Source organism: Crotalus tigris, unplaced genomic scaffold, assembly GCF_016545835.1.
Source record: "Crotalus tigris isolate CLP2741 ecotype Arizona unplaced genomic scaffold, ASM1654583v1 scf7180000020588.15403103151:6194809, whole genome shotgun sequence".
NCBI classification, from domain to species: Eukaryota; Metazoa; Chordata; class Lepidosauria; order Squamata; family Viperidae; genus Crotalus; species Crotalus tigris.
Genome location: NW_024098092.1, coordinates 5,547,424 through 5,563,404, shown reverse-complemented (window position 1 = coordinate 5,563,404; position 15,981 = coordinate 5,547,424). Strand labels below are relative to the sequence as shown.

General features: G+C 48.6%; 1 protein-coding gene across 2 annotated transcripts; it reads left to right on the top strand.

Annotated features, from left to right (window-relative positions):
* Positions 1-577: 577 nt before the first annotated feature.
* On the top strand, positions 578-15,785 carry ACOT7 (acyl-CoA thioesterase 7). 2 transcript variants are annotated; one of them, XM_039367217.1, is made up of 10 exons: positions 578-915; positions 3,881-3,998; positions 5,378-5,534; positions 5,742-5,833; positions 6,194-6,308; positions 7,117-7,131; positions 7,894-7,980; positions 11,228-11,344; positions 13,202-13,386; positions 15,226-15,785. In XM_039367217.1, the coding sequence occupies exons 1-10, from the start codon at positions 848-850 to the stop codon at positions 15,328-15,330; spliced, it is 1,059 nt and encodes a 352-aa protein (XP_039223151.1). In that variant the 5' UTR covers positions 578-847; the 3' UTR covers positions 15,331-15,785. The 2 variants fall into 2 exon arrangements, with proteins under 2 accessions (XP_039223151.1, XP_039223152.1); XM_039367218.1 differs by lacking the exon at positions 7,117-7,131 and having other exon boundaries at positions 595-915.
* The last annotated feature ends 196 nt before the right edge of the window (positions 15,786-15,981 follow it).

Below are 15,981 nucleotides of genomic sequence, written 5' to 3'. Positions count from 1 at the left end.
AGTTGTAGTTTTTTTGGGTGGGAACCCAGAAAGCACCTAGGGCTGGAAGGGACCTTTGAGATCATTTAGTCCAACCCACTGCCCAGTGCAGGAACCCCCCAAAGAGCGGAAAACCCTAAACACTTGAAGTGGACCTCCGAGGTCATCTAGTCCAGCCCCCGACTTCCCATTGTGAGAGTCCTTAAACAAGCAGATCCTAAACTGGGATGTTTGAAAGGGCGGTGGAAAATTGCCGCCCTCCTCCGCTGGCCGGGAGGTTGGACTACTAGAAGACCTCCGAGGTCCCTTCCAGCTGTTATTCTATAATCCTAAAGCCCCCAATATTGGCAGCCCCGCTGGATTTTTGCCCAGCCTTGGGACTCCTGTTCCCATCACCCACAGCCAGGGGAACCCTGCTCTTCCCCCCCCCCAAGTCCCAATTGCACAAGGAAGCATGCAAAGGCGGGGAGGGGGATGATAATGGAGGGGGGGGTCCTACTGCTTGGAAAGCGCAATCCACTCTCGCTGCTTTCCACCCCTCTACAAAAAAAAATCGCCCCAGGGCCTGGATGGGCCGCTCTAGCCCTGCGTCTCTTCTCTCTGGTCGCCACCGGGGCCGCTCTGCCCTCCCCACTCGGTGTTTGAGAGTGACGTAGCGGCGGAGCTGTTGGCGTCACGTGGCCAGAAACCCCCCCCGCCTAGGCCGACCAATGGGGAGGGGGCCGGCGCGGAGGGCGGGACTTAGGCGAGAAGCCGCGCCCCGTCACCTTACCCCGCCCTCTTGTCAGGTCGCCGGCCGGCCGGTCGGTCTCTCCGCTCCGGTTGGACTCCCGCCGCCGCCTTCCTCTTCCTCCTCCTCCTCTTATTCATGCAGCCGTCCCGGGCCCCCGAGGCGGGCGAAACCGCCCCTGCGCCGGCCGCCATCCAGATTAGCAGGTGCCGCTTCCCTCTGGGCATCATGATCTAGCCTCTGGGCACGTGCAGAGCGCCGGGCCGCCCTGACTGGACTGGAGGCTCCTGCTGGGCAACCTGGGGCCCTGGGTGGGAGAGGGTGTCTCTGGGCATGGGCAGAGTGCTGTGTGATCAACTGATTAATCCCAGCTTGGGGGGGGGGGAGACAATAGATGGATGGATGGATAAGGGAGAGAGAGAGAGAGAGAGAGAGAGAGAGAGGCATAATGATACATGGACAATACATACAATTTTAAATTTAAGATACAGCCATAATGATAATAACAACAGGCAGCAGGATCCTGACAGTTTCATCAATTCAGGCTGAAGGGCAATATTTCATTGACTTAATTTATTTATCGGATTTAGAAACTGCCAGTTCCCCCCCCCCCAGGGACTCTGGACTGTGTACCAGTAAGATATTAAAACCTAAAAACAGCCTCGGTATAAATTTTAGATAAGAGGCAAAGGCGTTTTCGTTTTGTTCCCTCTCCGTGTCACAGTAAGGACGGGTCTTTGCAGGGCACCCTTCCCTTCTTCCTGGGGGATCCAAGATGTGAAAACCAGGTTAATCCTGGAGATCACCATGGATCTGATCCCTGGACAAATTCAGCAGGCTGCTTTTGATCCATAAATCTGCAAAAGCAGAAATCAGGCTGAATCACACCCAGGCCTTGGACCTGGACATTTTGTTTCATTTTTTATTAATGTATTATTTCAATTCCACTTCGCAGTAGCTAAGTGACAACCAAATACCATTTTATTCTCATTTGTTTTTATAAAACTGGGATTTTATCAGCTGGACAGACTTCCCCAAAGCTTCTCCTGGCCTGCCAAATCCATCCAGGATGCAATAAGGTCTCCTGCCTTGCATAGGGGGTTGGACTAGAAGACCTCTGAGGCCCCTTCCAGGCCTACAATTCTAGTTTTCTTTTCAAAAAATTGATCCTCTGCTCAATTTCTTCTCTCCCTTTCTTTCTTTCTTTCTTTCTTTCTTTCTTTCCTTCCTTCCTTCCTTCCTTCCTTCCTTCCTTCCTTCCTTTCTTTTTTACGTTTCCTAGGCAACTGGGCAAGGCTATTTGCTTTTCAAACACCTTGCATGCAATTCTGTCTCCTTTGCACTATTTTTCATCCTGAATCGTGTACTTTGATCCTTGGGATCGACCAGGCAAGGCGCAACTCCATCAAACAACATTAATTTTTTTGCAGGGCTTGGCCAAATTCAAACAGGAAATTCAACTGTGGTTTTATGACACCAGCAGCTAGTGATTTATGCCGGTTGCAGCTACAAAAATCCTTGCCCTTCTCCACTCCCTCCTCTGCCTTCTCCAACAAATGCTGGCTTTTAAGAATGATTCAATCAGGATTTAAGAAGGAGCTTCCCAGGCCTGCAAGGTCACCCTTAGGAGAAGGAGGATCCCCATGCGGGCATCTTCCACGCATGGCGCATGGCTGTGGGGCGAAGCCTCCCTCGGTGCCTCGTTAGCAGGAGGCAGATGAGAATAATTACAGCATCCACCAACTTGCCTTTTCCCTGCAGGAATTTTAATCGGCTTATTCTCCAGGCTGAGATTTATCCCAAAAGAGCCCGGCTGCTCTTTTCTTTTGCCGACAATTCTTGTGCTTTTCTTGTGGTGAATCACTGGCTCGCGTGCAGCGCATTAAAAAAAACCTGCCTTTGAGAATTGCAAGCCTTATTTGTGATTTGCGATGCTCCGTTCTGGAGGTGAAGCCTTTTGTGGGTCAGCTGGTTGTTCAAATGCAGTTTGGGGGTGGTGCTTTTGAAGTTGTGGCTTTTGTTGTCAGATGTGTCCTTGTCTCGGTTTTCTCGAGGCCTCTGAGCTGCTGTGCGCCGGAAATCGGTGATGTGAATCAAGTTGTGTGTATGCAGTGTATCAACCTGTCTACCCAACTCCCTATGGAGACTATAAGAATAAGATCTTACTCTCTGCTTAACTAGGTTAATTGAAGCCCCGGCAGCTACATTCACACATTCTAAGCTGGATTAAGTTTAAACTCGGTTAGTACTTTGTCCCTGAATGTCCTTAGGCTTTTATTTTAAAATTACTCTCATTTTTGTTATTCCTTGAGAAGCAAAATAAAAATTAGATTTTTTTCCCCCATTTATACAGTGAGAACGGTATATGAACCCCTTGAAAAATGTTGCATTTGTCTCCTGACCGACAAACGGTAAAGCTGTTTTAATCTGCAGAGTTTCATAGCTTCTCCTTTTGCAGATTAACTCTGAGCCACAAATATTAAAATCAAATCAGTGAAGTTATCCAAACCGGAAACAACTTCTGGGGCTTATTATCTTGGAAAATATTTTTGGCAAAGCTGAGTTGCGTTGCTCAATCCTGGCCAGTGGAAGGTGGGTGGACTTCAACTCCCAGAATTCCTCAGCAAGCCAGCCATCTCCCTCCCTTCTCTAGCCCATCCATCCATCTTTTCTTCCCTTCTCTATCCCTTTCTTCCACCCTCCCTCCTCCTCCTTTCCTTCCTCCCTCCCTTCATCTCTGTCCTCAATCTATCTTCCTTCCCCTCCCCTTGGGAATTCTGGGAATCAAAATCCCACCCATCTCCAGGCTGCCATGGGGCGAGAGCAGAAGACTAGGTATTACACTCAGCAAGGAAATCCATCCATCGGGATATATTTACAGACCAAAATAAAGGACAAGGCAGTCTAAATGCAGTGCGGGGCATATTTTATTCTGATTTTTTTTCTCTTTTTCTCCCTTCAAAATCTTTCTCCCGAATTTTAAAGTAAAATTCCGTCAATTCAATTTATGGCCGTCGTAGACCAGCACAGATTTACAGTGGTTGCCAAGGGCTCAAAGTGGGCAAAATGACTGCTGTGATTGTACGTGCGAGGAAGGGCGGTTAAAATCCTTCCCGCACCGTCGTAAGTCAAGGCCTAGCTGTTGTTCAGCTCTTCTGTTTTTCTCTCTAGGATTATGCGCCCGGACGATGCTAACATCGCCGGCAACGTGCACGGAGGGACCATATTAAAAATGATTGAGGAGGCCGGAGCCATAATCAGCACCCGCCATTGCAACTTACAATCCAGGGTATGTGGTCTCTGTTCACATAACCACTCTCGGAACACTGATTTGCTATTAAAAGACCTCCTTTTTTTACAGCCCTAGTTAAAAAAATATCTGCCTGTTGCCACTGTGATTTGAGGAATTTCAGCTCTCAAGTTCCATTTTTTACACGTTCAAGGTATCTCTTCCTGGTTTGGATTTTACAACAGGCCCAGATTTATATGTGACTTATATGTAGGGGAGTCGGTCTATACATGTGTTGTACATAGTATGCTTAAATGTGTGTTGCGTATGGGTACACTTTGAGAGCAAGCGACTAAATTTCATTTTTAATGTGTGCTGTTGTGCCCACAGTAAAAAATGACAATAAAGGTTATCGTCACCATCAGATAACCTCGACTCTTATAAAACAAAATCTAGAGATGTATTTTTCAATCTCCTGCATTTCTAAATAGCTTCTAGTTAAAGCAGATGCAGAAGAATTTTTTGAAAAGTCAGAGTTAAACGTGGCCGGCTATCATCAAATATTTAATCTACACACACACACACACACACACACACACACACACACACACACACACACACTTGCCAGAGCTTCCCCAAAATGTGCCAATTCCTTTCAATTATACAAAAATGTTTTTTAAAAAAATGCCAAATCTCAGTAGCCTGATTTCCTCTAGAAAAAAAAGAAGGAAGGAAAGAAGGAAGGAAGAGCTTAAAAATGAAACTAAAATAAATAAATAAACTGCCCAGTAGGTGGTGCTGTAGGATAATTTGATGGGGGGGTGTGAAAAAATGAAAAGCAACAACTGCATTTCCTTTTAAAACAGCTGGATGGTTTCTCCGCCCCCTTCATTCCTATTTTCCCAGGTCTGAGTTCGGGTCTTCCCAACGTTGCCTGCCGTGTATATTTTTCCTCAAGGCAATCTTCACGTTCCTTTGCACCCCGTTTGGAAGCAGCAACAGGCAATCTTTGACGTAACGGCCATCCACAGTTATGACGACGTGACTGCACGTCAGGCACTGCACAGCCAGTTTGCCTTTAGACCCATTTGCAGGGTCCTTAATGACCATGCCACTTTATGACTTCCGCGTTCGTTTAATATCCCCCGCAAAAAAAAAAAAAAAGGCCATAAAGTCAGATTGGTCCCTTGAGCGACCCCATTTACAACTGTCTCCGCTTACAGCTGTGAGGGGCAAGTTCCATTATGGTCGTAAGTTGAGGACTCCCTGTATTCCACCTTTCCTTTCACCGGGTACTTTCAGCTGTGATTATGTCAGGCGCGTTGAGAAATTTCTTTTTCGTTTTTTTTTTTTCTTTTTCTCTTGGCTTTTTTTTTTCTCCTGCTTATATGTGGATCTGGATTTTCCCTTGACTGGATTTTGTCTTCACCCCCCCCCAGGAGCCCTGCGTGGCCGCCCTGGCCCGCGTGGAGCGCACGGACTTCCTGTCCCCGATGTGCATCGGCGAAGTGGCCCACGTCAGCGCCGAGATCACTTACACCTCCAAGCACTCTGTGGAAGTCCAGGTGCAGGTCGAAGCAGAAAACATCCTCACAGGTAAACACTGGGGAACGCGACCAGCGCCCTAGATTTGATGTGTATTCTGTTGTATTCCATTCTATTCTATCGCAGAACGTGGATGGAAAATTAACCACGTAGCTTTGATGTCCGGGAATTCGGTCAAGTTTTAAATGAGACCCTTGGGACAACTTAGCCCCCCTTCCCCTCCTCCCACCTATTTACAAATTCTTCCTTTCTCCTTAGGTGCCAAGAGAGTGACCAACAAGGCCACTTTGTGGTACGTCCCTCTTTCTCTCCATAATGTGAACAAGGTTTTGGAAGTGCCTCCCATCCAGGTGAGTCTTGAAAGAGAAGAATATTTGATACCTATTTTTAAAGGTGGGGGGGAAGGAATTTAGTTCTCTAAAGCCTTGTTTAGTTCTTTTGATCCCCGCGGGCACTTTTTCAATTTAATTCTGGACTTTTCGCTTATAAGCCTCCCTCTTTCATTGTTGCTGTGTGACGGCACAAGGCCAGGCCATGTGATCCTCTTTTGCCACCTTCTGACAAGCAAAGACAATGGAGAAGCTAGATTCACTTAACAACCATATTACTAGCTTAACAATTACAGTGGTACACTTAGGGACTGTGGCAAGGAAGGTCGTACAATGGGGCAAAATTCACGGAACATATATCTCGCTTGACTTCTCTGCTAGTTTACACGGAAGGACCAGGAGGAAGAAGGGAGACGGCGTTACGAGGAACAGAAGCTGGCACGTCAGGAGACCAAAGAGAGGAACGGTGATGTCATTGTGCCTGTGATCAATCCAGGTGCGGTGGGCACCCGGGTGGCACGGAGAGACCTGCCTACACATTTATTGTCTCTTGCATTTCCAACATGTGTGTTTTGGGGGAGATTTGTATTTTCGGACTTGCATGATTCTTGTGATTGGGTTGGGTTGGGTTGAGTTGACATAGTAGCCTTGGCTATGATTGGGTTGGGTTGAGTTGAGTTGAAATAGTAGTTTGGACTGTGATTGGGTTGTTTTGTACTGAGTTGATTTAATAGCTTGGGGTGTGATGAGGTTGGCTTGGGTTGGGTTGAAGTGAGTTTAGTTGAGTTGACTTAGTTTAGCTCCGATTGAGTTGGTTGGGTTGATTTAACAGCTTGGGGTGTGATGGGGCTGGGTTAGTTTGGGTTGAAGGGTGTTAAATTGAATTGACTTACTAGTTTCGGCTGTGATTGGATTGGTTGAGTTGATTTAATAGCTTGGGATGTGGTGAGGTTGGGTTGGGTTGGGTTGAAGTGAGTTGAGTTGACTTAGTAGTTTGGACTGTGATTGGGTTGGGTTGAGTTGATTTAATAGCTTGGGGTGTGATGAGGTTGGGTTGGGTTGAAGTGAGTTGAGTTGAGTTCACTTAATAGCTTGGGGGCTGTGAACAAACACAGAAATAAGAGTAACAGTATTGGATGGGACCTTGGAGGTCTTCTAGTGCAACTCGCTGCTCAAGGTGGCTGGTGAAAAAATGGGGCTTAAGCAGGACTCCCCAATCTGCTCCCCTCTTGTAGCTGATTATTTCTACATTAAATTGCACTCTGCTTATCTGCCTGTCTCTGTTTCTTTTCATTGCTTTCCAGACAGGCAAAGTAAAGGTAAGGCCATTTAGATGAAATAATTTAGTTAAGGTCTGTGAATTATGGCTTGTAAGAGCCGACAGTTCTGCCTCTGGCTTAATACCAGGGGAACTGCTTAACTAGCTTTGCACCCTGACTGAAGGATCTTGCTTCAGCACAAAGTGCTTTAAATATCTTGATAACGAAAGTGAATTCCTGTAATTTTTTCCTGCCAGCGGACTATCAGTGTATTTTATTTATTGCTCAATACATCATTAACATTTGGAAACAATTAAGCTGTTCCGCCTGGTTAGAAAAGGACAGAATTGCAAAGTCGGAGGCTAGCCATGTCGTATAGCAAGGAATTCCTTGACATGACCATGAGGAAGTCTGACTATCACGGTCAGAAGTCATAACGGTCATAAATCGAATCACCCACATGACACATCCAATTTTATCACCATTTTTGGGGGGGCGGAGGGGCGTTAAGCCAACATTGTGGTCAGAAAGCAAATTTAGAGAACATTGTGGCCATTAAGTCATTGTCCTTCAACCCAATCCTTCTTCCTCCCTCAAGTAGCAGGGAAGGGAGAGAAGACAGGGTAGAACTTCCCTTGTCAAGGGGGGTTGAAAGTAGACTAAGGGCCACTTCTGAAGGTCACCCGTCCTTTTATGAGGAGCCCAGCCTGGTTCTCCTTCCGTTCTTCCACTTCTAGGAACCTTTTGCAGACTCCAAAGGGTAGAGTTGGGTCCTTGGGTTCCATCCTCACTTGTCCTTCAACTGCTCGTTTCTCTTTCCAGAGCCCTACACCATTGGATTCAGCCAGTCAAGTCTCATCCATCTGGTGGGACCATCCGATTGCACCATGCATGGATTTGTGCATGGAGGTGAGTCCTAGGAGAACCTCTCCTGTTGGCTTCCTATGGGCCGTATTGGTGTTCCTCTGGCTTCTTCTGAAGGGTCCTACCCTTCCACTCCTACCCAACGCTCAGATTACTCTTCCCCAACTGGTGTTATGTCTTCAACCTCTCGATGTCCACTTGCGAAAGAAGGATCACCTTGTTCCTTCATCTCAGATGCTCCTTGAGGGCTTCCTCAATCTTGGAGCGTGGACCTCTTGGGCAACCAAATCTTCCACATTGTGCAGATGATAAAACACCCCAGAATTTACAATAATATGTCCAGCCCCTGGCAAGGGAGGTAGCATCCCTCCCTATCGTGCCTTGCTTTCTATTTTTACAAGTGCGCGGAAGTCACAAGGCTCAAGATAGAAGTGTGGAAAAAAGTGTGTGAGAAGCGTGCTCTTAATTTCCTCCTGAACGAGGAAGGCCCAGAAACAGATTCAGATGTGAACATGGCACTTAGAATCTTCGGATTGGAAGGGACCTCAGAGGTCCTCTAGCCCAACCCCCTTGCTCAAGGCACGGGGTCTTATACCATCCAGCTCAGATGGCTGTCCAACATTTTCTCTTGAAAACAAAAAGATTTCCAAAAAAAAATCCAGTTTTTCCATTTGGGAACATAAGACTGCATTTACACACAACCAGATCTGTTTAGGTCTCTTGCAACAACTGCGATGAGCGAAACCAGCTTGTGGTTAGCTCAACTTTGCCATTAAATGTCAGCCCAGCCCTTTGCCACTTCCGAGCTTGGAAAAAAAACTGTTTTTTTCAATCCTGGATTTTCAAAGGAAGATTAGCTAAGAGAGGCGGACGGGGGTTTTGCTTCCAGTTCTGACCCACGAAGGGGTGGGGGGCTCTAAACCCGAGCGTTGCCGAAGACCCTTTGGGTAAACTGAGGACAAGCCCTTTAATTGGAGAAAAAAAGGGGGGGGGAATTACTTTCCCCGAGACTGGATGAGCCTCAGACGTGGGAGTGGTTGCTATAGGAACTTTTCACGGTGGAGAAAGCTGGGGGAATTTAGACCCCTGTAATTAAAATATTCCTTGGGGAGGACGCGGTGGAGGTTTTATTGGTGGGGGACATTTTGAACTTACAGCGAGTCAGTGAAATTAAATAGGTTGTTTTTTTCCCCTTGCCGCAATCGTTTTGCTAACAATGCTGCAGCACCTGTTGAATTGCAAGGCATAAGGGGAGTGGGGGGGGGTGGAAGACAGGGGTCCCTCTAAAAGTTTTGGGGCCTCCTCCCGTTCTCAAGAGTGAGAGGAGCGCCAAGTTGGATGTTAAGCTAGACTCCTGTCTTTTGACTCTAATGTATATTCCACACCTTTCCTTGCTTCAGCCCTGGTTTTTCTGGCTTTGAATAATGGATCCAACCTATCTCGGTCAAGGTTGTTCGCACAAGTCTGGATTCACACACACACACACACACACACACACACACACACACACACACACACCAATGCTTGCAGGGACCCCTTGCTGAAATCTCCCCTTGGCCTGCTTTCACCTGCCTGACACTTGACCCAACCCTGGTTGTCCTTAATAAACGTAATTTAACCAAAATGATCCCTCCGGTCCCCTGGCGACTCAGCTCCCAGCTTCACAGACCCACGTAGAAAACGCCAGGCAGAGCCTCATCTAAATGGAATTAATTCTGAATTCTTTTTTCGTGGCAAGAATGGGGTTAGCACGGTAGCTGTGGAGCACAGGACCCACAAACACACAGACAAAGACCCCTCTGGGATCCCATTTGTTGTGTTAGGAAGATGTTGGGGGTTTTTTGTCTTGTTTTTCCGTCGTCGTTGCTCTTCATTTAGATCCTGCTGCTTTAATAAGACGAGGCTCCAGCGATGACAAAAGCCTTGCTGGTTGCTTGCGAGTGTGTGTGTGTGTGTGTGTGTGTGTGTGTCAGTTGTGCTATTTTTAGCCAGCGTTTCGCTTCTCGTTAGTCGGGAGTACTCGCTCGCTTGGAGCTGGGTGAAGGGTTTGAGCTCTGCAATTCGCAGGAAGCAACGAGGTTTAATTAATTGTCTTCTGCAGGGCCTGCAGCTCTTTGACAAGCTTTCCATTTTTTTTTTCCCCTCCGCCTCCCTTCAAACTTCAGTTGTGGGAACAGCAACACCCCGGAGAGGCGTCTTCGGGGTATTTTTGCAACCTACTTTCAGAAAAAAACGAGCCGTGGTTGACTCAGTTTCCTCGCTCTGTCTGTCCTCCAGCAGCTGCTGAGGGGAGACGGACGGACAGACCTGGAAATGCAAGCATGAATTCTTGAGAGACTTGCAGATTTATTGGCTTGTTCGTATCCACACCTTTGTTATTTTGATAAGCAACTTGGGGCAGTAAAGCCGGCCTGATGCTCCTTCCTCATCCTGTTTTTCCCGCACAACAACCCTGTGAGGTGGGCTGAGAGAGAGGGATTGCCTGGAAGTCATCTGGTTGGCTTTCATGCCTAAAAGCAGGACTAGAACTCACAGTCTCCTGGTGATTGACTCAAAGTCACCCAGCCAGACTTCATGCCTAAGGCAGAACTAGAACTCACATCTCCTAGTGACTGGCCCAAAGTCACCCAGCCATCTTTCATTCCTAAAACAAGACTAGAACTCAGCGTCTCCTGGTGATTGACCCAAAATCACATAGCCGGATTTCATGCCTAATGTGACACTAGAACTCTCAGTCTCCTGGTGATTGGCCCAAAGACACCCAACTGGCTCTCATGCCTAAGATGGGACTAGAACTCCCCAAGTGACTGGCAAAACAGACTGGAAGCGGTTTATAGAAGGGCCGTGAAAACGAGCAGGAAGCGGGAAAGAAATCTTGAAGCCACTTAGAAGATCCTCCTGCTACATCAACTCTCTTAGAAATGAGCAAAAAAGCAAAATGTCAGAAGGCACTCAGAGAAGTAGCTAGCACCCCTTCCTTACCAACGATCAGGGAGATGTTGAACCCCCGTCAAGTTTGCCCCTCGAGATTGCCTCCAGAATTTGTGGGTGCCCTCTTACAGGAGGTCTTCAAGATGAGACCGGACAACCACTGGTCTGGAATGGTATAGGGTCTCCTATTTAACCGGGGGTGGACTAGAAGACCTCCCAGGTCCCTTCCAGCCCTAGGATTCTACATTCTCTGTTTTTGTACATGGAGGACCACCTAATTCTCCTTCCCAGCTGGAGCTTGCTGGCCCGGGGACCTCTTCAACAGGCCTCCGTTAATCCCGTCTCTTATCCTCCTCTCCAGGCGTGACCATGAAACTCATGGACGAGGTAGCAGGTATCGTAGCCGCTCGCCACTGCAAGACCAACATCGTCACGGCTTCTGTGGATGCCATCAACTTTCACGAGAAGATCAAACAAGGTAAATGGTGGGCCCCCATACTCTTGTGGTCAGTAAGACCTGTCACCTTTTTTGATCTCATTTTTCAATTGTGGTCATAAGGGGATTAGAGCAGATGACCTCCAAAGTCGTTTCCAACTGTGTTACTCTCTTAAATCCCTTTGGATTTTCTCTGCGGCCCCGGCTGTTCAAACGTGGCCCGCGGAGAGCTGTCCAGGGTGCTGATTCACTTGGTGTCCAACGTCAAGCTTTGCTCAATCTGGAAGACTTATTTCAGAAGGTGTGTGCTCCCGTGTGTTGACTTTGTTGTTTCTTGCAACCTGGCCAATATTACGCAAGGTGCTGGCAATGTTCCTTTTAACGCAAGTGGCATTTATCAGCAAATCTCCGTTCTCCGTGGAGGAACATTTTGTTCCACATTGAGTGAAGCATAAGATGCCCGTTGGGTTGACTTGATTGTCACACCAACGTCTTCCAAAACCCTCCAGTTTCAAGTGGATCAAATTAGCATTTTAAGAGCTTCCTGGATGAGAACATGGGCCCTCGCTTGTTAATCTCGAGAGAAACGCCCTCTCCCTGGGAAAAAGCTAAATTTGATTTTTGGAAGCCTCTCTTGCTTATTTTCTTAAGCAAATGTTGAGTTTATTATAGTCTACTTTTGTTTTTTTGTTTTCAAGCCGGCTGCTCTATTTGAGTAACTTGGGAGCCATCAGGGACTCTCTGCTAAATTTTCTCGGCTGAATTTTTTTCTCCCTAGATCTACAGGTGGTCCTCGACTTAACGACCCAAAATTGAACTCAAAATTTTTGGGGCTAAGTGAGGCAGTTCAGTGAATTTTGCCTCACTTTAGGAGCCCTCTGACTCCGTTATTCTGTATTCCAAGAATGTAAAACTCAACAGCTATCAGAACACGTCCCAGATGAGTTTGGCTTGAAGCCACCATCTGCTGTTCATTACTGATGCTCGGTTGGTTTCCTCTCCTGGCTTCAGCGAATTCTCTTCCAGGATCCAGAGATGCTGGGAAGCAGATGAAGCCCAGAGGACTAGTGTCGTAGGTTCAGCTCAAGTGCTCTGCTGTAGCTCCTGGGCAAGCCCACCAACCAGGTCACCCGGCGCCCGTAGCGGTCTTTCCTTGTGGCCTCCTGTTTCGGTTAAGAATGGAACCTGAGGGGTTTCTAGCTTCGGTCAAAGACCCCCAATCGGGGATCAGAAGGAGACTGTGCAGGAGCAACCTCGCCTCGTTGAGGGAAATCTGAGCTGGCATCTGATCAGGCCAGGATGAGGGGAAGGCATCTAGTCCAACCCACTGCAGAATGCGGGAAAGCCGGTTCGACCCTCTTTGAGAGGTGTTGTTCAGTTTCTTCAAAAACCTCCAGAGATGGAGAACCCAGAACGTCCCTAGGTCCTAGGTTGAATCTTTCCCTCTCAGTCATCAAGAATTCTCCATTGGGCCTTTGTTCAGATTAAGCATCTGAATTTCCTCTGAGGATATGTCAGCTTCCTTGAGGAACATCTCAAGTTCCTCTGAGGACAAGTCAGGTTCCTTGAGGAACATCTCAAGTTCCTCAAGGAATATCTTAAGTTCCTCAAACAACATCTCACGTTCCTCTGAGGACAACTCATTCCTCAAGAGACATCTCAAGTTCCTTGAGGACCGCCTGATCTTGGTTCCTCTTCCAGAAGACCAGGCCCTTCGCAAAAGTGACTTCGCATCCTCCAGAGAAGGTTATGGCCCTCGTCCTTCAGTGTAGCCCCTTGGAGTTGCCATCAGCTGTCCTCAAACCGATCCCCCGCAAAGTCCAAACTCAGTTGTCCTTCGCGAAGACCGTCCTCGCCCCCAGAAGACCCTCGCTCACAAATGTCCTTTCCGTCCCGCAGGGAGCGTCCTCACCATTTCTGGCCGTATGACCTTCGCCAGCAACAAGTCCATGGAGATTGAGGTCTTTGTGGACGCCGACCGCTTCGTGGGGGAACCTCAGGAGCCATACCGGGCGGTCAGCGCCTTCTTCACCTACGTGTCCCTGAGCAAGGAGGGGAGACCTTTGCCCGTCCCGCAGCTGGTGGTGAGTTTGGTTTTGTGGGTCGGCCAAACAGGGAATTGTTTCAAAGCCCACACAACATCTCTGAGGTTGTTGGCGTTCCAGCTTGGTTTCCAGGGCTTGTTTCATCAAAACTGGGGGAGTGGGCTGCAGGACCCCCGAAGATGGTTGTTTTCCATGCTCAAGCGAACCATTGCGTGGCTGAAAAATCTACCCCTACAGGTGGGCCGTGGCTCGGCGAAGCCAAAGTGTAAAATATAAAATATTTTAGTTGTTTGTTTATATATATGTGTACACAAACAAACAAACAACCAAAATATTTTATATTTTATACTTTGGTTTCTTTGGTGTCTTCTGGACAATTATTGCCAAGCGGGTGAATTTTGAATTTCCTCGTTTTTGTCTTTTTTTCCCATCAGCCTCCATCTCTCTTTCCTGCCTCCCCCTTCCCCCCCCCACATACTATTGTTGGTTTGTCTTCCCATCTATTTTTAGCAATCGCAGCTTGCCAAGATAAAAACCGACAATGCAGGAGGGGGCGAAGTGCTGTTCCTCGATTTATACATTATGTCTCTTGGTCTCCCCCCCCACACACACACACTTCCGTGATCCTCCGTTGTGGCATCGAAGGCTGGGATCTGGGGCTGAGCGTGTGTGTTTGTGTGTTTTAAGCCACCCTTGATCCGTTTTTCCGTGCATCTCCAGCTTTTAAATCCCCCTTTCCCCCAAAAAACTTCTCTGTTTTTTCTTTCCTGTGATGTTATTGCCTTCCTTCCTTCCATTCTCCCTCTTCCTCCCTCCCTCCTTCCCTCTCCATCCCTCCTTGCTTTCCTTCCTTCCTTCCTTCCTTCCTTCCTTCCTTCGTTCCTTCCTTCCCATCCATCCTTTTTTCTCTCCATCTCTCCCCCTCCGTCTTTTCCTTCCCCTTCCCCCTTCTGCGGGCCCTCTGAGTCCCATTCACCCTCCCCAAAAGAAGTTATCTCCCCCCACCAAACAAACCTTTTCCCTGCCCCTCTCCATCCTGGGGGGGCAGGGCACCCCTCCAGCCTATCTGGCAGCCCCCCCCCAGCTTCCCCACTGGGATTCTCCTGATATATCTCCCCCCCCCCCCCCGCCATGGGGCTTCGGCCAGCCTCCCCCGCCAGATATCATGGGGGCTCTTGCTGCGATGCTCCCCCTCCACCCAGCGCCCCCCCTCCTGACCTTCAGCTCGGCTCCCGCCCCGTTAATGAGCGCTGATCAGCATCGGTGCCCACACGCAGCTGGCAAAGGGATCCTCGGGGTGCCAAGCGCCGGGAGGCGGGGGGGGGGGGAAGCCCAAAGATTTGTCGAGCTTGAGTGTGCCAGCAGGGGGCCCTTCCTGGTGGTCATCCTCAAAGGAAAAAAGAGAGAAAAGGGGGGAAATTAAGTTCTTGGGCCCTGAAGTCCAATTCACCCTGATCGGCAACGCCAGGAATTGGCTGGCATTGAACAGAATGGCTGAAGCACGATCCTTTGCTGGTCAGAGGGGGACCCTGGAGGTCATCTAGCCCAACCCCCTGCCCAATGCAGGAAGCCAAGCTGAAATATAGAAGCCTACAATGGAAAGGTTGGAAGGGAACACTGAGGTCTCTCTCTCTCTCTCTCTCCCCCTCCCTCCCTCCCTCCCTCTCTCTCCCCTTACGTAGTGGATCGTGGGAATGTAGCAATCGTAATATATCTTGATTTCAGAAAAGCATTTCACAAAGCCTTCCAGGACGTCCTGAGTTGGCAGCTGGCAAAGGAAGCCTGTCCAACAGCCGGACCTGCTGCTATGTGGGGACATGGGCTGCCCACCCACTCACCCACCCTTATCCTCTCCCCCCCCTTTCTCTCCCCCTGCAGTTGGAAACCGAGGACGAACGGCAACGTTTCGAAGAAGGGAAAAGCCGCTACTTGCAAACAAAAGCGAAACGTCAAGCAGAGATGCAGCCCCTCACCCAACAGTGACCTTTGGGACAGAGACCCTCTCAGCCCCTACACCCAGCTGGAAAGGGGGGGCTGTGGCAACATCCAGGAGGGCCCCCGCCCTCTCCTTTCCAGCCAAAATCCATTCCATCTTCTCCGTCACCATCGTAGCTAGCCGGGTGGGCTTTTGAGACAGTCTAGGGTGGGCCGATGGGGAGGGGACACACATCCACAGAGACGGGCCAGCCGATCCAGCAAGGTGGGTTGTTTTATTAACCACCTTAAGATAGGCATCTTCAGCTTGGGGAAGATCCATCGTTACCGTCCCAAGAAAACACACAGGCTTTGATTTCACAGCCCCTCCCTTCACGTTCAGAAGCCCCCCCTCCCTCCAGCTCTCTTCCTCCCCGTCTTTGGTGTATGTGTCGTGCAGAGGTATATGTTTGCCTAATTTATTCAGTGACGGTCACAAATAAACGTGTGCCTTTAAACGTCTGGATCAGAGACTGTTTTTTGCCTCCCGGGGGTCCCTCTCGGCCCCACCATCCAGATTCTGTCAGAATCAGATTCTCTGGTCGGTCCAGAAATAAAGAAATGAAGGAGGGAGGGAGGGAAGGAAGGAAAAAGGGAGGAAAGAAAGAAGGAAAACAAAAAGGAAGGAAGGAAGAAAAAAGAAAGGGAAGGGAAGGAGGA